The 24,687-nt window shown below is 45.9% G+C and overlaps 1 protein-coding gene across 2 annotated transcripts in view; it reads left to right on the top strand.

Moving 5' to 3' along the window:
* MTUS2 (microtubule associated scaffold protein 2) overlaps nucleotides 1–24,687 on the top strand; it is a 388,875-nt gene that overhangs the window by 106,990 nt on the left and 257,198 nt on the right. For both annotated transcript variants that reach the window (XM_070800225.1, XM_070800223.1), the window contains exon 4: nucleotides 20,812–23,248. In XM_070800225.1, the coding sequence (XP_070656326.1) occupies nucleotides 21,056–23,248 (2,193 nt within the window). In that variant the 5' untranslated portion in view covers nucleotides 20,812–21,055. The remainder of the gene's footprint in view (nucleotides 1–20,811; nucleotides 23,249–24,687) is intronic.

Here is a 24,687-nt window from a genome sequence, read left to right as displayed (position 1 = left end):
TCATCCCCTTCTCCTCCCGCCTTCAATCTTTCCCAGCATCGGGGTCTTTTCCAGTGAGTCAGTTCTTCCCATCAGGTGGCCAGAGTATTGGAGTTTCAGCTTCAGCATCCGTCCTTCCAATGAATATTCAGGACTGATTTCCTTTAGGATGGACTGGTTGGATCTCCTTGCAGTCCAAGGGACTCCCAAGAGTCTTCTCCAACACCACAGTTCAAAAGCATCAATTCTTCAGCACTCAGCTTTCTTTAGAGTCCAATTCTCACATCCATACATTACCACTGGAAAAACCATAGCTTTGACTAGATGGACCTTTGTCAGCAAAGTCATGTCTCTGCTTTTTAATATGCTGTCTAGGTTGGTCATAACTTTTCTTCCAAGGAGCAGGTGTCTTTTAATTTCATGGCTAAAGTCACCATCTGCTGTGATTTTAGAGCCCCTCAAAATAAAGTCTCTCACTGTTTCCATTGTTTCCCCCATCTTTTGCCATGAAGTGATGGGACTGGATGCCATGATCTTAGTTTTCTGAATGCTGAGTTTTAAGCCAACTTTTGCACTCTCCTCTAATGGCTTCCAGTGTCACATAAAGGGACTCCCCTGGTGGTTTGCAGTTCGTATTCGCCATTGCAGTTGGGAGTGCCTTTCAGATATGGGACAGCAGTTACTCACTTTGGCATCTAATGAAGCTGTATTTGGGTTCATTTTGAACCTGGGTGGCCTCATTTGTAAAATGAGGATAGTATAGGTCCTTAATACTTCCTGTAAAACCCTTGGGATCAAATATGTGCAGGGATTTGTATCTTTCTGATATTTCTGGGTTGTGCCTCACCATATAGAACATGACATTCCCAGTAGGATCTGGGGCAACATCCTGTAATCAAATACAGTTGTGTTTCTGAAGGAAAACATATGGACATTCTCACTAAGTGGGACATTGGGGGGAAAAAAAAGACTATTTATATGGCTTCCTATCGGTTTAGGTAAGGTTTTGCTGTCAGATGAATTGTGAGAACAACCTTTAGTTTCGAGGCCTTTGGTATTCGGGGCTGTGGATAAGGGGTTGTGGATTTTGGTAGTGACTGTTGTCTGAGGTAACGGAATAAACCAAGATTAGCGAATGTGCAACTCTGGTTTACTTTGGAATGGCTGAGCAATGCTCTGGGTTGGGAGGAGATTCCAAAGAGCTGATGCACAGTCACCCTCTCAGAGTTGATATTGATGCCAGGAACCTAGAAGGACTGGACTGTTGTGTTCAGAAGGATGTAGAGATCTTCCCAGATGTCGGTGCCTCGTGTCATGATTTTGATTTTTAGACAGAAAAAAAAAGTTATCCCAAGTCAGCTGCCTCCTTGAGTCTGGCTATATACGTGTGCTACACAAAGTTTTATTTGTTTGCAGATAAAACCCAGCATTGTTGCAAAATTATACCATAGCACCATAGATTTGTGTGATGGTTGAATGTGATGGTGAATACAAAGCAGACAGCATGCAGTATGATTCTTGGTAACTCAAGAAATGTTGTCTGCATATTATATTGTTATTATGATTGTAGATATGAATAGTTGATGGCTCAGTGGTAAAGAATCCTCCTGCCAATACAGGAGATGCAGGTTTGATCCCTGGATCAGAAGATCCCCTGGAGAAGGAAATGGCAACCCTCTCCAGCATTCTTGCCTGGAGAATCCCATGGACAGAGGAGTCTGGTGGGCTGCGGTCCATGGGATCACTAAAGGGTTGGACACGACTTAGCGACTGAGCATGCACTGCTTATTCTTATGCTGGATAAAATGGTTATCTGAATTTGCTTTTTGTGTTTTAAACTATTTTAGCAGTAGAGGACATTATAGTACTGTATTTCTAAAAGCTTATCTTAGATTTTCTCCAGATTTTAATCAGTGTCCTTGGTCAAGTCAGTTACCCTCTGCAATGGTTAATTTTTTGTGTCACCTTGGCTGGGCCATGGTGCCCAAATACGTGGTCAAACATCATTCTGGATGTTTCTTTGAAGGTGTTTTTGAATGAGATTGACGTTTAACTGAGTGGACTTCGGGTAAAGCAGATTGCCTTCCCTACTGTGAGGGGGCCTCATCCAATCAGTTGAAGACCTGGACAGAACAAAAGATTGCTCCCCTGCTCCCTCCCCCTTCAGCCCCAGCAAAAAGGAATTCTACCTGCAAATGGCCTGTGGGTTTATACTGCAGTGTCAGCTCTTCTGCAGCCTGCTGGTCTACCCTGCAGAGTTGGGATTTGCCAACCTCCATGATTATGTGAGCCAGTTCATTAAAATTCCTCTCTAAACACACACACACACACACACACACACAGACACACACGGACACACACAGTCGTAGGCCTACAGACACTCCACAGACACACACACGGACGCACAGATATACGGACACACACACAGACACATAGACACACATGGACACACACAGACATGGACACGTGTACACATACAGACTCACACACATGAACACACAGACATACAGACACACACAGACACACAGATATGGACACACGGACACATACACCCCCACGCACAAATCTTGTTGGTTCTGTTTCTCTAGAGCCCCTGACAAATATACCTTCTCTTGACCTTGTTTAGTTTCTTAATTTATAAGAGGATGGAAGAAGATGACTTCCAAGATTTCTTTTCACAGTGTGAGAAGTTATTTGGGTCACAAGCAGCTGGATTTGGACTTGAGATGTTGTCTAAGATGCCTCAAGCTGTCCTTTGGGAGGATGGGGTAGGAGAGGGAGGGGACCTCGTGAGGAAGGTGGAGACCCAGGGCTCAGTTTAGAGCTGGTGATGGCCCAAGTTGGGGAGGGTCCACGTAGAGGTGTCTGTGGGTACCTGGACTGTGGCTGTCACAGGATGGGAGGAGCACAGAGGGATGTTAACAGGTACAGGATGGAGAACCTTTGTGCTGGGTCCTGGGTTCTGCTCCCGGTGGAGGAATGGGTTTCCCAGGCTGGGACCCCAGAGGTGTGCCTTGCAGCTGGGGTCCCCACTTGACTGAAGTGATGCTGCCTCCTGACCGTCCCTGAGATGGTGGTTACAGCCCACTTCCTCGCCAGGTGCAAAAACTGGACAGGGGACTTCCCTGGTGGTCCAGTGGTTAAGACTCCAAGCTCCCAATCCAGGGGGCCCAGGTTCCATCCCTGGTCAGAGAACTATATCCCATAAGCTGCAACTAAAGATCTTGCAAGCTAAACTAAAAAAGAAACAATCCCCCGGACCACAATGAAGATCCTGCATGCTGCAACTAAAACCCAGCAAAGCCAAATAAATGAATAAGCTGGACAGACAATTCCGGAATGTTTCCCGTGTCTGCAGATGAATTTTGAGCGTAGAGTTCTTTCGCGGGACCAGCTCTCAACCAGCCTGAGTCTGTTCCTCAGAGACGGAGGCTCAGGTGGGAAGTTGGAGCTGGAGGAGTTTATCATGATTATTCCCTTTGTTCCTACTGACAGTAGTAATAGCTGTTCACTGATGCTGGTTTCACGTTTGTCCATCCAGTAGGAAGCCATTGGCCCCATGTAATCATTAAATTTAAAATTAATTAACATTACTGGTTGGAGAAAACTCTTGAGAGTTCCTTGGACTGCAAGGAGATCCAACCAGTCCATTCTAAAGGAAACCAGTCCTGAATATTCATTGGAAGGACTGATGCTGAAGCTGAAACTCCAATGCTTTGGCTACCTGATGTGAAGAACTGACTCATTGGAAAAGATCCTGATGCTGGGAAAGATTGAAGGCGGGTGAGGGGGATGACAGAGGATGAGATGGTTGGATGGCATCACCGACTCAATGGACATGAGTTTGTGTAAACTCCAGGAGTTGGTGATGGACAGGGAGGCCTGTCGTGCTGCAGTCTATGGGGTCTCAAAGAGTCGGAGACGACTGATCGACTGAACTGAACTGAACATTACGTACAACTAAGCATTTAATTCTTCAGTCGCACTAGGTACATTTTGCGTCCTCAGTAGCCGCCTGGAGGTCGTGGCCGCCTTGTTGGGCAGTGCAGATGTGGACCATTTCTGTCACCACAGAGAGTTCTCAAGGACAGCGAGGCTCTAAGTGTCAGGCTTTGTACACCTCCTCTCTGTCCTCCTACAGGGTTTTGGGGTGGGAATGATTACCCCCATTGTTTAGGTGAGATACTGGGGCCTAGGCTAAATAACTGGTCCCAAAGCACAGCTCCTAAGTGACAGAAGCGAGAACTCAGACTCTTTCTCTCAGACTCTCGTGGAGCCCATAGGAACCCGCTGTTTGGACTTGCCAGCCAGCAGGTCATGGTGAGTCTTCCATTGCTGTGGGCCAAGGATGGAAGCCAGGTGAGAAGAAGGGGAGTTGGGAGGGTGGGAGTGGAAAACAGGGGCTCTGGAAGGGCGCAGTATTCAAGCACGTCCAGTGCAGCGTGGGGAGTCAGGCAATGGCGCTGTGTCCCTGGGGTATGCAGTGTGAGGTCAGTGATCTTGGCTGGGGGGACTGCAGGGGAAGGCAGAAAGCTGAGATTCAAGGCTTTGGGGAGTGAATGGGAGGCAAAGGAGAGAAGGGAAACAGAAGGGGAAGCTACCAAGAGACGTGGATCAGAAGACCAAGGATGTTTTCAGGGTGAGGAGGTTTGACCCTGGTGATGGATGAAGGTTACTCCTGTCTGCAGGGACCAGGCTGGGAGTTACTTGGGGGCAGTGGTGAAGGTGGTGGGGGAACCCCAGTGACCCTGAGACCCACACTGTACCTGAACGGGCAGACGTCACAGGTCCCAGGCGACTGTGGCTAGGAGGCCGTGTTACCTTTCCATTGCCAGATTCCAGACATCTGCATTTTTATGTGAAATGTCCCCGATTTATAAACATTTAAAAGCAACACAATTACTCCCTCCATAAGAAGCACATCACAGAGGGTGTTTCCCCTCCAGAGAAGCGTGAATGTAGTCGGTGCCACAGAACCAACCACACACTTTAAAATGGTCAGAATGGTAAATTGTGTGTTCTTGGATTGTACCTGCACGTAAGCACAGACAGGCACACACACGTCTTGAGGCCACTGTGGCTGCGAGTCTGTGTTCCTCACCTGGGGCATAGAGCCTTACCATTGGCCTAGCAGTAGGGACCTGCCACCCAAGCAACCCCCCCCGCCACTGCCCCGGAACAGCTAAGTCAGGGTGTTTCGGGGATGGGGGAGGGGACCCAGGCATCAGCCTTATTGAAAATGAACAGGCGATTCCCATATGTAGGCAACACTGAGAGCCTCTGGTGTAGAAGATGAGATCAATGGAGGATAAAGACCCTGACAAGACGGGAAGGAATCCCAGAAGACCCCAGGTGTTGGGAATCCCTCTGCTTCTGGAACTAGAGGGGCCACGTGAAGATATGCGCAGATTCTGTTTATTATTTACTTTATTATAATTCTGTTTATATTGGAGTATAATTTATCTATTGGAAAAGTCTCTGATGCTGGGAAAGATTGAGGGTAGAAGGAGAAGAAAGCTTCAGAGGATGAGATGATTGGATAGCATCACTGATGCAATGGACATGAACTTGGACAAACTCCGGGAGATAGTGAGGGACAAGGAGGGCTGGTGTGTTGCAGTCCATGGCGTCTCAAAGACTTGACACGACTGGGTGACTGAACAACAACATGATTGATTTATAATCCACAGTATATTTTAAAAACTCATACAACTTAACAGAAAAGCAAATAACTCAATTAACAAGTGGAAAGAGACTCTGAATAGACAGTTTTCCAAAGATTTTACAAATGGCCAACAGGCACAGGGAAAGGTGCCCAGCATCACCAGTCACCAGGGAAATTCAAATCAAAACCACAATAAAAGATCACCTCACACTGCTAAGAGTGGCCATTACCAAAAACACAAAAAATGACAGGTGTTGGCAAGGACATGGAAGAAAGGGAACCCTCGTACACTGTTGGTGGGAATGCAAATTAGTGCAGCAACTACGGAAAACAGCATTCAGGCTCCGCAAAAAATTAAAACCAGGACTGCCATATAACCCAGCAGTTGTACTTCTTGGTATTTATCCAAAGGAAACAAAATCTCTATTGTGAAAATGTGTCTGCACCCCAGTGTTCAACACAGCATTATTAACAAATAGCCAAGTCATGGAAGCAAGTTCATCAGGAGATGAATGGATTTTAACCAAAGTAGGGCATAAATGCCCTCCAGATCTACCCATGGTGTTACAAATGGCAGGATTTCCTTCTTTTTATGATTGAATGATATTCAATTGTATATTTTCCATTTTATGTTGAAAATAAAGAGCACGAGGCTACTGCTGTCAGAGAACAGAGAGTCAACTTCTTGTGTCAAGTGGAAGGAGCTGTGTACCTGCCTGGCCGCATGGTCATCTGTCTCCATGTGTCTGCAAATGTCTTCTTAGAAACTGGTATGGGACAGGAGTGTTGTAAAGCAAATGGGCTTCCCTCGTGGCTCAGATGGTAAAGAGTCTGCCTGCAGTGCAGGAGACCTGGGATCTATCCCTGGATCAGGAAGATTGCCTGGGGAAAGGAATGACAACCCACTCCAGTTTGGGAGAACTCCATGGACAGAGGAGCCTGGCGGGCTGCAGTGCACGGAGTCGTGAAGAGTCAGACACAACTGAGCGACCAACAGTAGACCTGGGGTGGGGCAGGAGTGTTGTGAGCAAAGGTGTGTGGTAGTGACCACCTTTTAAGAACTGCTTTACCTTTCAGGGTCTCTGCCCACCAGAGCCATCACAGATTCATTTAGGAGAAAACGGCAAATTAGAGAAATGGATTTGTGAGCCAAGATATCAACCAGGAAAAAGATGAAAGTCTGACTGTACAGAGCCGCTAACAAAGCTTTCAGTGAGCTGATCAAGTCCAAAGAATTTGCTGAATACGGACGGTTATTTCCAAGAATGTAATTAACACTTTTCATACCCCAAAATGTTAAAAGTCCATTAATTATCAGCTATTCGAAGAGGGAGACAAAAGACCAGAGGTGTTCCTCAGAGGAGCATTTGTATTAAAGGGAAGTGTATTTATGTGCACTGAAAATTAGAGAGGGTTTTGAATAATTCAGGGGGAAAATGGAAGTTGCATTTCCCCCTTGGATTGAATGTAGTTTCAAGTGATGTAAGCTCCATGCCTAAAATATTAGTTTAATATAAGAACAAGCCCCTTTCCAGCTTGGAGATGTGGCTCACACAACTCCCCTTGTAATCAGAAGCGATTGTCTGTAAAACAGCTTTGCAGTACTTGGATTCAATGGGTTTTTGGACCTGATTCCAATCAAGAGATGCAAATGCCTCCTGTCGACAGTTTCCTCGGCTTAGATGTATTTGCTGAGGGAGATTTATATTGATTCCCTGTAATTTAAGATGCTCCGCTGGGCCTGTGTTGTGCAATCTTGGAGGCTGGGAGGGTGCCGGGGGGTTGCGGTGCTGCTCGCTGGGTCAGCTGTTGGTTTCAAGAAGGAGGCAAGAGGATCCAGGCAGCCACAGGCAAGACGTTGCTTGGTGATTGGGGCCTTCGGGGATGAATTCGCTTTGTGCCTAAAACCTCAAAAAGAAGCTTACCAAACTGAGGCCAGGCTAGTGACACCTTTTCAGAAAAGGGATACATGTATAAGGAAATGTTAGGGAAGCGCTGGTAGTTCAGGTATGTGGCTAAGACATTAAAAAAAAAAAAAAAATTGGCCTCTGTAACAGAGTTCATCTCCAGCTTCCTGCACCCAGGAAAACACCCTCCCCCGCCCCCCAGCAACTTCCAGAAGGGGCGGGAGGAACAGATGTGGAAGAGGCGTGGATTCAGTTTATGGATGATGGGAATGGAGGAGTCAGTGAATCTGGGTCACTGTGCGATGGGGCTTGGGTCTGCTAATCCAGGGACACCTACTTGGGGGCCCACAGGGGCCTGGCAGGGAGTCCCAGTAGGAGAATCTGCCTGGGAGCACACAGATGGATGTAGCCACCTTGCTCTTTGTGTTGGGGTAACTGTGAGGGGTGGAGATGGGGTGAGCCAGGAGCCAGTGCTGCCCCTAAAGAGGGTTCAAAGTCGAGTTGAGAAGAAGAGACAGGGATGTAGAAAATAGTCGTGCCAGGTGGAAGGCGGTAAGGATCCTGAGAGAGGGGCCAAGGAGTACAGAAGAGTTGCGGGCACCCAGTTCCTGACTGGCAGGGTGTGTGGAATGAAGGGGGATGTTAGAGGGCGTGAGCACGATTTCCCTGTTGCTGGTGCAACCCGCGAGGCCCTGGGGATGGACACAGCCTGTGGACCAGAAGGGCTTTTGTGCGATCAGGACACCCGTCTTAGTCCCTCTCTTCCTAGCACCTGGCCACCTTGGCTCAAAGTAGATGCTTGGTACATATGCAGTGAGTGAGTTAATCTGGTTTGGGCAGCAGAGCTCCTTGGACACTGGTGAGGGTTTAGCCATGAGCATAATGTCAGTGGGACCTCCCGGACAGCCCTCCATGGGGTCCAGATGCCTGTGGGAGCTCTCAGAGTGGGTAGTGCCAGCTCTGCGGCTGCAGTGGGGCGAGAATTCACACGCGTGGCTTGGATGGCAGTGCTTGCCCACCCCCCTGTCAGAAATCACGAGGATTTATCTGGGATCCAGCTAAGTTTTATTGAGCGCCTGTTATGCGGAAGGCCTGGAAAAGGGATGTATGATGCTGAAAGGCAAGGACCCTGCCTTGAAGAGCAGCCAGACTCTGTGAACGAAGTAGGGTGAGGTGGGCTGGGAGACAGGCACCTACAGAAGGAACCATGAACCATGGGATCAGAAAGGGTGGAAGTGAGGTGCCTGTGGAGGAAGTGTGGGCTGCTGGCCCGTGGCTCTGCTTACGTGGGGAGCTTGGTTTCGGCAGGTGTGAACTGTGCATGTTACGGTCTGCGTGTTACGGCTCTCTAGTAATGATACCAGTGTCTTGCAACCCTGCTTCTTCCTGCCCCAGATTAATCTAGTCCCGTTAACCTGGTAGACTGTGTTCATCCAGGGACCTCTCTGGACTACTGAGACTCTGCTGAGCCCAGACTCTGCTCTCCAGGAACATGCAGCCTGGAGATGGTGTTGGAGAGGAACCGTGCTGAGTCACCTGTTCTTCCAAAAATGAAACTGTTACCGTGTCCTGGCACTTGGCCTGGAGTAACAGCTCCTTGTTTTATCTGATGATAGCCAGTTGTTTAAAGATAAGAGTCTGCCCAGGGGACACTTTCACCAGTGCCTTCCTAGGTAGGGAGTTGGTCCCTGGAACAGAGGCTAGAGATTTATTCAGTGTTGATGAGCTGTGCAAATTCTGGAGTGGAGAGAAGGGTGACCACTAAGCAGAGGGGAGGCGGGCCTGGGGCTCAGATGGGCAGAGTGTGGAGCAGGGAAAAGTGGAGGCGCTCCGAGTGGAATCAGATGCAGACACGGGTCCTCTGTGGTGGATGCTGGTGGGCACTGGCTGGAGCAAACAGTAGCAAGACTCATCCTCAAGTCTGCAGGCAGGACCCCTTCTGTGGCCCTCTCAAGCATGTAGCAGTGAGTCATGCACACGTTTTTACTGCAGTGATGCAATACTACTATCGTTTATTTATTTGGGGCTTCCCAGGTGGCGCTAGTGTGAAGAGACTGCCTCCCGAGGCAGGAGACATAAGAGATACAAGTTCAGTTCCCAGGCTGGGAAGATCCCCTGGAAAAGGAAATGGCAGCCCGCTCCAGTATTCTTGCCTGGAGAATCCCATGGACGGAGGAGCCTGGCGGGGCTTATAGTCCGTGGGGTTGCTCGGTTTCTTTCTCTATATTTTGTCAGTGTTACTTTTTGATTGAGGTGTAGTTGATTTACAGTGTTGTGTTTCAGGTGAACAAAGTGATTCAATTATAGTTATATGTATATAATTATATAATCTTTCTTCAGTCTTTTCCATTATAAGTTATTCTAAGATACTGACTGCAGTTCTCTGTATTTTACAGTAGGTCTTTGTTGTTTATCTGTTTTATGTATAGAAGTGTGTATCTGTTAATCCCAGATCTTGTAAAATTTAAACTTAAATTTAAATGGAGAAGTCACTCCATAGATCTTTTCAGTGAGTTTGTAGCTTTAGATCTTCACTAAAATCATTAAAATCTTCACATTTTGCTTCAGTTTTCTTTAAATATGCCACACAGAAACAGTAGTTTTAAGATTTTGAACTTTTACTTGATTATAGAAGTAAAAGGCTTAGAAGCAGCAGCTGCCCACTAGGGTTCTGTGCAACTTTCTTCCCCTTGGGTTTCCCCCTAGATGCTGAACAGGACGTTGCTATTTGCTGCCCAGCAGCCACATCTTTTTCCTCTTTGCTTGTGTACCCTAACTTTGTTCTAACACTAGGCCACCCCCCTGGCCACTGGACTCAGTGACTCCTGATGTTGCCGTCAAGTCACCAGGGCCCCGTTCCCCTGCCCTTTAAGGGGTAGCCTAGGGGTGCTTCTGGGAAGGTTTCTTTGCTCTTAGAGACAAACAAGGAAGAAGTAGCCTCCCCCTTCACTGGCGAAGAAAGAGCCTGGAGCCTGCAGAACAGTTGCTCAACACAAGCGGGACCGGCAGTTGCCTGTTTCTCACAGGATCTGGCTCCCACCCCGTCCTGTTCTGCTCCCGTCTGAATTAGCTCATCTCCCAGCCTGAGCCCCACCCTTGTTTTCTTTGGTGGCCCATACTGGACCCCTCAATCTTCCTACATCTCTATATTCATTTTGCAGAAGTATAGTCTTTAGAGATTTGGGTAATATATGTATATGTACAAATTATTGTGTGTTTGAAAATGAATATATTCTCATACTTGACTTGATAGTCTATTAAAATATGGAATTCAAGGTGAAAATCATTATTTCTTGGAACGGTATCATAGCTCCCTGACTTCAGATGCTTGTTGTTACTGTTCAGGGATCTGCCGCCAGTGATTCCATTGATCTGTGACCTGTCTTATCTCCCTGGAATTCTCTTTCTTCTAGGCCCCTGGACGTGCAGGATACTATGGTTTGCAATAGTCTGTGTTTTCTCAATTAGGTCCTCATTGGGCACTTCTAACCTGGACTCTTCCGTGTTAGTTCAGAAGAGGCCCTAACAGTCAACTGGATCCTATTTCTCTGGTCAGAAGGAGGGTAGTCAGTGTGTAAACGTGCCCCCTCAGCCTTGAAGCATGGCCGGTTCAGAAGAGTGGTCCTGGGACGGGACTTCTGGTCAGGATCCTTCCTGGCCACTGTCTGGACCACACATTAGAGGGGCAGTTAGCATCATAGCTCTGTTTCTTGTGCCTGAAACTTATGCACCCAGGTCATGTATTTAAGAGGATATGATTGTGAATCGTTATATGGAAAGTGACTAATTAGCTTTTTGGCTGTTTTATTGAAAAGATAAGAAGCATGAGACTTATGGTATTTCTTTGAGAGTCTTTGATTAAAATGGATGTTTGAGCAGCTCATGCTATTTAAGAGTGAATTTCTAAACTGTGGTGTTAAATATTTAAAGCATGCGCATTAAAATTCATCCTTACTCAGGTCTGTGCTTTCTGAGAGTGTTTGATTTTTGTTGCTTATGGAAGTTGTCAGTTTTGATCATCCAGATGTGATGCGTGAAGCCCCCGTGCTATCCCAGAAATGCTTACAGGCCAGCTTTCCTGAGTTGGGTGCGATTCAGAGACTTATCACCATGTTGCTCTTTAAGGAAGCATTCTTGAATTTTGTTGGAAATCTTAAGGTTTCTTACTTATTTTGTTTTGTACTATTTTTCTGCAAGTTTTGGTGAAATGTTGGAGGAATCCTACAAGTCCACTAAGGCAATATTATTCATTCATCTTGATTGTATAGAAGAACCAGTCATTCTCCCCAGCATAGGTCATTTATTTTTCTTGCATGTTTCTAGGCCAAGTTGGTTCCTAACTAAGGAATATATTTTTTTCTTTTTCTATTTATCTTCATTTCTTTATCTCTCCCATAGAGATTAAGACATTCCAAACATGGTGATCAAAATGCCTTATTCATTACATAGTATAACTAAGAGAAATACAGAGACTCTTAACAAAAAGCCTTGGGACTTGAAAGTATATCCCTTTCCATTTAATTGGAGTTTGTTTGTTTGTTTGTTTTTTGCAGTCACTGTGCCGTTTATTTATTTGCTCTCTGGTTGTTACACACTTTTTTTTTTTTTGCTTGTGCTGCCTTGGTGTTAAATATTTAGCTTTATCCTTCTAGGTATCTGGTTCATTTGACAGAAAAAAAGGTTATATGCTTCTGATGAAAGATGAAGAAATGTACCTTCCAGAAAAGACTTGATTTGAAAGAAACCCATTTCCAGTGACCTGGTGCAGGCTGCTGCTTTTTTAAATTTCAAGATCTTTAATCTGGCAGTGACTGTTTTTGAGTTTTTTTTTTTTTTTTAATTGGAGTATAATTGCTTTACAATGTTGTGTTAGATTCTGGTGTACAACAGTGTGAATCCACTCTATGTATACATGTAGCCCCTCCCTCTAGAGCCTCCCTCCAAAACCCCCCTCCACTCGCTTTGTCATCACAGAGCACCAGGCTGGGCATCCTGTGCTACAGCAGCTTCCCGTTAGCTATGTTTTACACACAGCAGTGTATCTGTGTCAGTGCTGCTCTCTCAATTCACAAGGGGGGTACCCTCTCCTTACCCCCAACCTGTGCAGGCTTTTGAGCTGCAGGTGATGCTCAAATTATCGCTGATGCTGTGAGAAAGAGTTCTTTCTTCCTTTCAGATAGCAGACAATCCCTGAGGTTTACAGCCTACAGTCCCGCAGATAAACAAGGGTCATATGCCACCCCCGTTGTGAATGCTCAAGTCCATTGCCAGGGTCTAAGGTACATGGAAGAGGTCAAGGTTTGCAGCTTTGAGCACCTCTGCGGCTTTGAAATAAACACACTTGGAGAAGAGAGGTTGAGCAGGGTCTGGCAGAGAAGTTTGAGAAAGTGTTGGTCCTGTCTCCCAGTTGTACTTGCAGCCCCCCAACCCCAGCCTCCAGGAAGCATTCTCCCTCCCTACCTGTTAAAGCAGACTTAAGGATTCTCCTGGAACTGCCTGGCCCAGCATCCACACTGTAGAGCAGATTGAGCCATAGGACACGTGGGAAAGAAAGAAGGGGATGTGTTCCTTGCCCGTTCTAGATTTGTTGCGTGTTTTTAGGGTGTGTTGAAATATTCACATAAGCCATTTATGATTAGAAATGAAGGGAACAAACTTGTGAATATCAACAGCATTATATTAATACTTGGGCAGGTAGATGAATAGGAGAAGATGCTCTAAATTCAAACTGTTCTTCAAAGCAAGTGGGTCCTCAGTTGCCCTTCACCTGCCGGGCAGGTGGCATAGGTTGTGAAGCAGCCAGGTTATGAGTTCATAGGCTGGATAGCCCTTGGACGAGAAGAGAGGACATGCCTTGCAAGTGAATGTTGGAGCTCATTTTTTTTTTTTTAAATGCTGTTCACTCCTCCAACAACAGTATAACCAAAGCCTTGTCTGACTCAGCCAGTTGAGTCAGACATATGGATACTATATATGGAGTCCTATATATGGATACTCTTCCTTTCCTGTACGTCAGAAAGGATCTGCTTTTATCTAGATATGAAGCCTGTCTCTCTTTTCAGTTTCTTATTAATAAATGCAAGAATATGATAATATTGGAAGAGTTTGGATCTCATCTAGTACTTTGTAGATGGAATATTAGTCTTCAATATGTTAGCTTGATAAAATCTGGAAATAGCTTGTCTCCCATGTTTGCCATTAAAAATAACGGCTAGAGAGAATTTCACTTTGGAGATACACAGCATGAAATAAGAAGTACAAATAGCTGAACATCATATGAAATGATGTGTAATGTCACTAGAGGTAAAGTAATAAGGAAATAAAATAGCAAGACTTTAAACCTGTCAACTTTAAAAATTGATGATTCTGTGGAAGCTTGGCCTGGGGGCTTAAGACCATGGACTGTGGATTTACATTCCTGCTCTTCCTCATACTTTCAGAAGTTATTTAATGTCTCTCTGCCTTAGTTTCTTCATCTGTAAAAACAAGATAGCAAAATCTAGCCATAGGGTTGTTATATGGATTCAGTGCAGCAAAGCACTGCAAATAGCACCTGGAAATGGTAAATGCTATTCAAGTGTGGAAAATAAATTCCTAGTGTTGAGTGAACTTCATTTCTTAAAAAAGTGCTTTTGAATCCCTGCCGTGTGCCTGCTACTGTTGTGGGCTTGAGACGAGAGTGGTGAACAGAAGATGGGATGGTTCGGTGGGGGTTGCCTGCTCTCCTGGAGCTTATATAGGACAAGGGGAGGCTGATAATACACAGGCAAATAAACACAAGAACCAGGTCACCTTGGGTGGTGAGAAGTGTGTTCTGAAGAGAGTGTCCAGATGTCCAGTCTGTGCTTGGTGTCTTGGCATTCTGTCTGTCTTAGCATTTTAAAATTCTCAAAAGTGTTCCAGTTCTGTACAAAATCTTGTAGTGAATGTTTTTAGTAGCTTTATTTATAATTGCCACAATCTGGAAATAAGCCAAACGTTCCTCAACCGGGGAAGGTGTGAACAAACTGTGGTACATAGTGTGGAATTGTATTTAGCCATAGAAATGAATGAACTCTGATAGACCCCAGGTCGTGATGAATCTCAGATGCACTGTGCTTGGGAAAGAAGCCAGGCATAGAGGCTGCACACTGTATAGTTACATTTAAATGACATTCTGGAAAAGGCTAAGTGTGGGAACAGAAATCAGATCTCGGTTGCCAGGGGCTGGGTAAGGGAAGGGTTGACTTGCAAACCGGGGGATTTTGGAGCCTGTGGAACTGTTCTGTATCTTGATTGTGATGGTGGTGATCACAAGGTTGACTACATTTGCTGAAACGTGCATAACGGTACAGTAAAGAGGGTGCAATTTACCATAGATAAATTATGCTTTAATTAAAAATGAAAAAATTCCTAAGCAGAAAAATGGTGTTGCTGTTCAAATGGCAAATAATCTGGTCATTGTGGTCATGAAGAATTTCAGAAGAGAGGAGATGGGACAGATAGTAGGGAAATTGAGAGAGAGAAGGAAGATTGATTGACACTTTTTTCTTGAGGGCAATTTGCATTTATTCAACAAGTAATTATGGGCACCCATTATGTGCCAGGTCCTGGTATATAGTCTGGGCATAGACTGTGCCTGTAAACAAAACAAAAAACCCTAATGGGGCTTCAAGTTGTGTATTAAGATGAAAATGTGCTTTCCTGTTTTCACAATGAGGCTACCTTTAGGAATGTATTGTAAGGAAGTAAGGGGGGCATAAAGATATACATTCAGCAATTTTATATGCAGAACTATTTTAAAAGACAAAAGCTGAAAACAACCTAAAGTCTGACAGTGGGAGATTGACAGGGAAATTATGGTAAAAGTGACCATGACAAGTAATAAAGTTTTATTACATGTATTTATGTGGAGAGGTGTCCATGATATGCAAAGTATAAACCTGGAGTTAAAAAGCTGATTCCTTGAGTGTTAAAAAAAAATCTGGGGTTCTACACATTAATCTCTGTTTTTTATGGTGGGAGCAGGGGACTTTGGTATATTTTTTAATTTTCTTACACAATGAAATTCCATTAAAAAAATAATGGGCAATGTAAGTATTTGAATTTTAGGAAAAAATCACTCAAGACAAAAAATAAATATTACACATAATAGGCAAAAATGAATACCCTATATATTCTAGGTGATACTCTGTCCTGGAAGTAAGGATGTTTTTTTAATGTGGAAAACAAATGCTTTCTGTTGTCAAATGTGAAAGAGGCTTCTTTTGGAGAAGCATGCAACATTTTTACTGGGGATACCTAAAATATCAATTCATTTAATATTTTGATGAAATATAAGATTGGTCTAGCCTTTGGAAAGCCAAGTTATGTCTTTTCCTGGCCCTTTACAAAATAGAGCATTTTGTTTACACATTCTTCACTCAAAATAAAAATAAAATAGCCTCTGCTAGCTAAGAAGAAAAGGGAGATTTTTTTCTGAACACAGTTCTGATTATATGTTAGAATAAAATGTGATGTAGTACTCATATTATGGACATAGATAAGGAGAGTAAAGCCAGCTGCAGAGAATGGTTCTAGTTTTACGTAATTTAGCAACCTTTCACAGAATTCAGCACCACGGATAGCTACAGTGTCCTGGAACATAAGAGTTACCATCTCCCAACCAGTGATTCCTGGAGAAGAAAATGGCACCCCACTCCAGTACTCTTGCCTGGAAAATCCCATGGATGGAGGAGCCTGATAGGCTGCAGTCCATGGGGTCGCTAGGAGTCAGACACGACTGAGTGACTTCACTTTCACTTTATTTTCATGCATTGGAGAAGGAAATGGCAACCCACTCCAGTGTTCTTGCGAGAATCCCAGAGATGGCAGAGCCGGGTGGGCTGCTGTCTCTGGGGTCGCACAGAGTCGGACACGACTGAAGCGACTTAGCAGCAACCAGTGATTCAACTTTTAATCAAGCAATGAAACTGAATTTGTAAAGTTTATTCAGTCAGCAGTGCATCGAGTTTTAAACTACCTGTACCTGTTGAGAATAAACAGATACAGCATTATGAAATAGGACCAAGAACCTGGCTATTTCTAAATAATTGCCATTGCAGAAAGCACAGATGAGTGATTACCACAAGACTCTCTAAAATAGTTGAATACATTAACTTGTATGTGAATGCTTGTAAGTCACTTCACATAAAACTATCCTATTAAATTATAGACCTCAATAGATGCTCAGTAAAAATGTCAAACTTTGAAAGTTGGGATTTTGACTTTTTTGCATCATTATTGTATTTACCATTACATTTTGGGTTTACAGCTTATACATTTTTCTGTAGTCATAAGTTTTTCTGAAGGATAATTTGTTGCATGGTAGGAATTTTAGCTGGAGCTTCTTTGGTGCCTAAGTTTTATTGAGTCAGATGGAATCGCATTTACATTCAAAGACACAGCACTTGAATATTTATGTGAAAATTCACAACTGATAAAGCATTCCCTAGCAGATTTGGCAGCTCAGAAGGAAAATACAGTATTTTTCATATCTTTTAAAACCCATGTCTCCATTTAATAACATAAAATCCCTCAAACTTTCTTTAGTTTTTAAATCTTCTAATTAAAATAAATATTATGACAAATATAAATCAATCATGATGATCCGAATGTGTTTTTCCATATAGTGTTAGTTGCTCAGTCGTGTCTGACTCTTTGCGATGCCACGGACTGTAGCCCGCCAGGCTCCTCTGTCCGTGGAATTCTCCAGACAAGAATACTGAAGTGGGTTGCCATTTCCTTCTCCAGGGGATCTTCCTGACCCAGAGATTGAATTTGGGTGTCCTGCATTGCAGGCGGATTCTTTACCATCTGAACCACCAGGGAAGGCCCTGAGAATTCTGGCATAGCCCTCCTAGGGGGAAGGGAAGAGGGTGCCTTACTGGTTAACCAGTTGGGAAGGTGGACTTTGTAATCTACATCTTAAAAGACTGAAAAAAAAAATGAGGGCCCATGCTGTATTGAAAGTGATTCACCATTTTGAGCTGAAGTTGGGAGGAGATAATCCCAAGCGCCAACTATGTACAAAAATGCTGTCCCAGACACTGTAGGGAATAGAGAGGCATCTGAGCTGTTAACCTACAGCCTAGTGAGCTTGTAGTTTAGTAAAGAAGACACACAGCTGTAATGGAACTATAGAAAAAGGCTCATCTAAGTATAATAAAAGAAGATGTGTATGCTAAGTCACTCAGTCGTGTCCGACTGTTTGTGACCCCACAGACTGTAGCCTGTCCATGGGATTCTCCAGGCAAGAACACTGGAGTGGGTTGTCATGCCCTTCTCCAGGGGATCTTCTCGAGCTAGGGATTGAACCCAAATCTCTTACATCTCCTGCATTGGCAGGTGGGTTCTTTACCACTAGCGCCACCTGGGAAGCCCAATAAAAGATGTGAAAGTGAAAGTGAAGTCGCTCAGTCGTGCCCAACTCTTTGGCACCCAATGGATAGTAGCCTTCACCCAGCTCCTCTGTCCATGGGATTTTCAAGGCAAGAGTACTGGAGTGGGTTGCCATTTCCTTCTCCAGGGAATCTTCCCAACCCAGGGATCGAACCCAGGTCTCTCACATTGTAGACAGACGCTTTACCATCTGAGCCACCAGGGAAGTCATATTTTAAAAAAAATTATATTTATGTACATAAAAGATGTACATAAATATAATTTTTAAAATATGGTATGATAGTGCCAGAAGGAAAGATCTAGGGATTCAGGATGTGGAGAAGTAATATCAAGCTACTTCTTCACCTTTTTTTGGGAAAGGGGAGAAAGGAGAAATCAGGAAAGGCCTAATGAAAGATTGGCATTCTGAGCTCAAAGGGTGGAGCTGTGGGGTGCTTGTGCTCAGTCGCTCAGCTGTGTCCAACTCTGCGACCCCATGGACTATAACCCACCAGACTCCTCTGTTCATGGAATTTTCTAGGCAAGTATACTGGAGTGGGTTGCCATTTTCTACACCAGGGGGATCTTCCCAACCCAGGGATTGAACCCACGTCTACTACATTGGCAGGTGGATTCTTTACCACAGCGCCACCTGGGAAGCAAGAAGCTATGGAATATGAAGGCCAGTTTTACTGGCAGGCACATGTCAAGTAGAACAGTAAAGGGGATTAAAGCCTGGAAGCATACATGGGCCCAGCGCTCATCAGACCTTGAATGTCAAGCTGGGAGATGTGGCCTTCGCCCATCATTCAGATAGTGGTATGGTCACATTAGCGGACAGCACAGAGATGGGGGTCTGCTGAGGTCTTCTGTGTCCAGGCATGCCTTCCCTGCTGTACTAGACAGAATAAACATGGTGACAGGAAATTGAAGCGCAAGATAGAGGAAGAGATTGTTTATGAGGACCTAGATCCTATCTGTCTGCTTAATGATGCGAGAACATATATACACTCAACTGAAAGGTTCTGGACAAGTTGGTCAAACCATCAGCAGAGATTGAGAGCCAGGGAGAGTCAGGAGAGCCGAAGACATGCCTGATGGTTAATGATGGACAAAGACAGTTTTGTTTGTTGGCAAGGAAGAGGGTGCGGTGCTTACCTGACGTGTCAGTGAGCCTGATGCTGAGTCCGTGTTGCATTTTAGAAAGCACTGGTCACTTGTCACTCTCTAGCAATCACATTGTGGGCTGCAGTGGCTGATACTCTGGTTTGAGTTGTCACTGCCGAGAATTTACTGATTTCCTGCTGCCAGCCTCTGCAGTTCAAGCTCAAGAGGTCTGTTGGTTTCATGCTTATAATTCTGCCCTCAGAGAATTAGAGACGCTTACTTTGTGGGTTGGCTCACCTTCGTGGAATTCTTGCTGTCTGTGACTTTCCCGACCCAGAGAACATGAAGCTCTTTTAAACTGCTGTCCTATTGATTTACCTACATGCTTTTTGTATTTGTGCCAGAGGCACAAGGAAAACACCTTAAAAACTGAATAAATAAAGAAAGAAGGATGTACTGAGACTCCCCTCTGTGTCAGGGAACTGAGGCTGGGATCAGAGTGTCAGTACCCGGGTTAGGCTTGAGGCTGGACCTGGAGGTCCACTGGCCTTCTCAGGACCAGCCTGACCTAAGGAGTGGGAGGATGAGGACGTGAGTACAAAGTGGACAGAACGGAAGTGCAACACGGCAGGGAGGGGAAGGTGTATACTTGTGTATAGGCGTGTGTGTTTGTCTTTTGTTTTATTCTGTTTTTTATTTAAAAATTTTATTGAGTATAGTTGATTTATAGTATTGTGTTCATTTCAAGTGTACATCACAGCAATTCAGTTATACATATGCTTATATCTGTTCTTTTCTGATTCTTACCTGATTCTTTTCTCATACAGTAGTTATAGAGTATTGAGTCGTGTTCCCCGTGTTGTAAAGTCAGCCCTTGTTGGTTATCTATCTTGATTTGGTTGTGTGTGTATGTTAATCATAGGTGTGTGTATGTGTGGGTTTGGACAAGATTCTATGAATATGGGGGGAAAGAGTGGAAAGACTTAGGCTAGGATGTTACTGCATCCTGTGCTGGGGAGTAGGGAGAAGGGACAAATTAAAAAAATGACTGACAAAAACTTAGCTTATAGGAAATGATCTCATTAGTGGAAAAAGTACACGCTGTGTGTAGATGCAAGCAAATGAAAGGAAAAGAATATTTATACCAAGAATACTCTCATGGGGCATGTGAGGCCTGAGAACGACCTAATGCTGGGAGCGTGTGATATTGCTTTCTATACCGATATGTTACATTTGATGATGTCCACCAGGTTTCTCTGTTGTACAGATGAAGTTTTCCTTTGTAAGAAATAAAGCAGTCTGGAGGGTGGAGCTCTAAGACTGTGTAAATATCCTGTTTCCCAGCAGTTTTGCACTTGGTGATTTTAGCAACCGTTGGTGTCACTCATCCAAGATAATTATTACTCTGGTGAATACAAAGTGGTGATTTTTCTAATTGTCTAATTTTTCTTGTATCAGTTGGTATTCTTCTGTGAAGAAGAACCTTCCTTTCTCGTCTGCCCTTTTTAATCAGTATCAGTATGAACTTGTGGATTTTTAAAATATAAACTTAAGATTTAATGTGTGTTTATAATCCATTTCTAACATTAATCATTTCGATGTTATGTTCTCCCGTGCCCCTATCAGAAAAGTTTTGGAGAAATAGTATCTGGATTGAGTGAATGAAGTAATGGTAGGAAAGTGATGAATAAATCTGTGTTTACCGAGAGTTTCTATCTGTCAATCTAGTGTACTTTTCTTTTTATTTCTCTCTAGGTCTCATGGACTAATTGGCTCTCATTCACCGGGAACCCAACAGATAAGTCGTCTCTCTGTGTGTGAAGAAAATGCTCGGTTTTAAAACTGCTCTGAAAATGATGAAAGCAGGATCGCCCTGGTGACGCTGTCAGGGGGCAACAAGCAGCTTGAGAATTTCCTCTTCTCCAGGTAGCAGCTTGAAGGACACCCCTTTCCATTAAGGAGGACTGCATGGCAGGCAGCCCCCACTGACGGCTGGAAAATGAGTGTTCCAGTGGCTCCTAAGAAGTCATGTTACAGCGAATTGCGGGACAGCAGAAATGGAGCAAAAAATAATAATGACCGAGTCCTGAGTTTGGGAGATGCCAATGCCAACCCCATCATGTTGGAGGTTGGCTCCTCTTCTGACGAGCCTGCCACATGTGCTGTGCCAGAGGAAGTTGGAAATGCAAATTTGAGGGGACCAGAGAGTAGTCCCTGTGTCCCGAAGGAGTTTCACCCACTTCAGGGCTTTGCGAAGGCATCTCAGGCTGTCCCCACCGGCCTGAAGGATTTTAAATTCTCTCTGATGGCTCAGAGAGAACGGAATGAAGAGTCCGAGCTGGAGAGAGGTGCAGACCACCTACAGGCCCTTCGGGGTCTCCAGGGACCAGGTCTGCCGAGTCGGAGGACTGTCATGGGCGAGTCTAGCCTGGAGGTTCCGGCTAAGCGGGAGGCTGATGTCCCCCGGCCTGTCCCCAAGGATAAGTTGGCCAAGACCCTTGACAACGAGGAACTGAGGAGGCATTCTTTAGAAAGAGTTAGCAGTTCTGCTGCAGCAGTGGATGTGCTCACAAAGGAGCGGGCTGGAGGCCTGGCCTGGCCGCTTCCACAACCCACAGGGCTGGGGTCCCCAGAAGCCCCGCATCTGGTGCCCGGTGATGGGAAGGGGCCGCCGAAGACGGGGACAGCCCCTTCTCCAGGGCCGCCTTGTCCTCTGGCGGACGGGACCTCAGAGGGAAAGGGCGCACATCATCCTAAACCATCTACCTCAGTAACCATGGAGACCGTCCCCTTAGAGATCCAGCCAGAGAGGGGACGGGTACCCAAGGTCAGCGCCCAGAGCACAGCACCTTCTGCCCATCCAGAGTGCACTCTCGATTGCTCTCCAGCCTCGAAGGATGTCCCGAGAAGGCCAGAAGCACAAGTGGGTCCGGTGAAGGTGGAGCCCAAGACAGAGCTGAAACCTGTGCAGGAGTTCAAGTCCACCCAGGTCGGGGAGCTGGGGTGTCGTCAGGGGCATGGCGTGTCACCTCTCGGGAGAAAGGAGCCAGCTGGGGAGGTGCAGCCAGGAGCCTCAGCCGCTGGGTTGAGCAGCTTGGCACATGGCGTTCCCCACCCCCCGGGTGCAGGAAGAGACAGAGGTGAGCCGGAGAAGGGAGGTGAGGACGGGTCTCTCCGAACTACCCCCAAACCGAGCCCCGGTTCCTCACGAGCTGCGGATCAGCAACCCACGTCCAGAAGTTTGCCAGGCTCAGCTCGGAAGCTGGGTGAAATGGTGCCCAACAGTGTGTCACCAGGGGATGGTCACGTAGCTTTTGTTCCTGGAAACTCAACTGACAGCAAGCCCTCTGGTGCCAGCGATGAGAAAGGCGTCCTGGGAGATGGGAACAGTGTCAACACTATGGTTTTTGACTCAGCTTCCTCTGTTGGAGAGAGCGAAACTCGGGTCCCTGAGCCCCCCAACCCTTCAAGCAGCCGCTCAGAAGCCGAGGAAGGCCAAGAGGTCTGTCTATCTGTTGCAGAGACCAGGAACCATCTGGAACCTGCAGTGAAGACTGAAAGCACCTCCCCAGTGAGGGCAGATGTCCTTCTCGGTGTCCCCGCGTCCCTCCACCCAGAGACAACTGTGAATGTGGCCCGCCAGCCCCCGCCACCCAGCAGCCGCTTTCAGGACTTGGGCACGTCAAGTGTGGATGTGGGGTACCCCCTGGCCGCCCTGCCTCCCGCTGACAGCACCGGGTTGTCACACGCCTCCCCCAAAGTGCCTGCCAAGAACGCCTTCCCTGGGGCCCTCCCCCGTCCCGAGGACACACCCACCTCACTGGAGGGGACGATGGGCCCCCCGGTTGAGAAGAGGGAAGAGCGGGCAGACCCCAGGCCCGTTGTGATGCCCAAGCCCAAGCACGTGAGGCCCAAGATCATCACCTACATCCGGAGGAGCCCACAGGCCCTCGGCCAGGTGGACGCGTCACTGGTTCCCATGGGGCTCCCTTATGCTCCGCCTGCATGCAGCGTGGCTCTCCCCAAAGAGGACAAGGCGGCAGGTGGTGACCTGAAGCCGGCTGCCGGCCTCTACGAGAAGTTCAAGCCGGACCTGCAGAGGCCTCGGGTGTTCAGCTCTGGACTAGTGGTGTCGGGGATCAAGCCCCCAGGACATCCCTTCAGTCCAATGAGTGAGAAGTTTTTGCAGGAGGTAAGAGAATGTCATTGTGAGACAGTCTGTGAGTTGAACATCCTAAAGTTCGTGAGGTGTTTTCAATGAATTGTGAAAGCAGAGTGTCCTCTCTTAGCAAATTCTAGATGCTGATGGATGTATTTGTATAGAAAGGGGTGTTTTGAACTAGAGCAGATTGCAGGCGAATGAACGGTTTCCACTGGAAGAGACTGATGATCAGAATGAGGTGGATCTAACATCTAAAGGGATTCTTTTAAATTCTGCCTGACATAATACATAAAAGTTAGAAAAGCATTTAAATTGGCTTCTGTATTTAAATTGTTCTTGTTGTTGTTCAGTCGCTCAGTTGTGTCCGACCCTTTGCGACCCCATGGCCTGCAGCACGCCAGGCTTCCCTGTCCATCACCATCTCCTGGAGTTTGCTCAAACTCAGGCTCATTGAGCCAGCAATGCCATCCAACCATCTCATCCTCTGTTATCCCCTTCTCCTGCTTTCAGTCTTTCCCAGCATCATCAGGGTCTTTTCCAATGAGCTGGGTCTTAGCATCAGATGGCCAAAGTATTGGAGTTTTAGCTTCAGTATCAGTCCTTCCAGTAAATACTCAGCGTTGATTTCCTTTATTGTTATTCAGTCGCTTAGTCCTGTCCGATTCTTTGCAACCCCAAGGACTGCAGCATGCCAGGCCTCGCTCTCCTTCACTGTGTCCTGGAGTTTGCTCAAACTGCCACTGAGTCAGTGATTTCCTTTAGGATTGACTAGTTTGATCTCCTTGCTGATAAGTGAGCACACTTCTTCTATAAAGTAGTGGGAAAAAAACCCCAAATGAATGTATTATTCAAATTGATCAGACTTGATCCTCTTCTGAAGGAGAATATTTCCCTATGGGAGATTTTTGTGTTTGTACACAGTACAGTGAGTAGAAAATAATGTGTTAGGCATGGGCTCTGTTTTAAGTCTAAACAATAATTACAGCTAGCATTTAGTTGAGTGCCTGCTATGTCCTAGGACCACATAGCGTCACATTTCATTTTTGCCCATCTTTGCCAATCCTTGCTGTGATTCTCTGCAGGGTGGGATTGTGGTGCTCTCATCATTGTCCGGATGAGGAAGCAGATTTGGAGAGCTCTGAGTCCCTCATCTAAAGCCACAAAACAAGGGCAGCGCTGAGATAGCCACCCGGGTCCTCACTGTGCCGCCCCTCTCAGTACCACGGGGCTGGGGCCAGTTGTTCTCCCAGAGCTCAGAGAGCAGGTTTTCTCTGGACTCAAATCTCATGACAACCAGCGATCAACTGAGAGGAAAGTGAGGCCAGGTCAGTGCTCCCCCTGACACCCTCCAGTTCTTCCCAGGCCGCTGTGGACATGGGCAGGAGCTGGTAGGATGGCTCAGCTGTTAGGATGCCCTCCGTCTGGCTCCTTCACTTCCTGACTGCCTGGCCTTCATTCCCGCTCCTTTT

The sequence above is a fragment of the Bos indicus genome, chromosome 12, assembly GCF_029378745.1.
Source record: "Bos indicus isolate NIAB-ARS_2022 breed Sahiwal x Tharparkar chromosome 12, NIAB-ARS_B.indTharparkar_mat_pri_1.0, whole genome shotgun sequence".
Taxonomy (NCBI): Eukaryota; Metazoa; Chordata; class Mammalia; order Artiodactyla; family Bovidae; genus Bos; species Bos indicus.
Note: the sequence above shows the minus strand (reverse complement) of the source record. Positions and strands in the feature narration are given on the sequence as shown.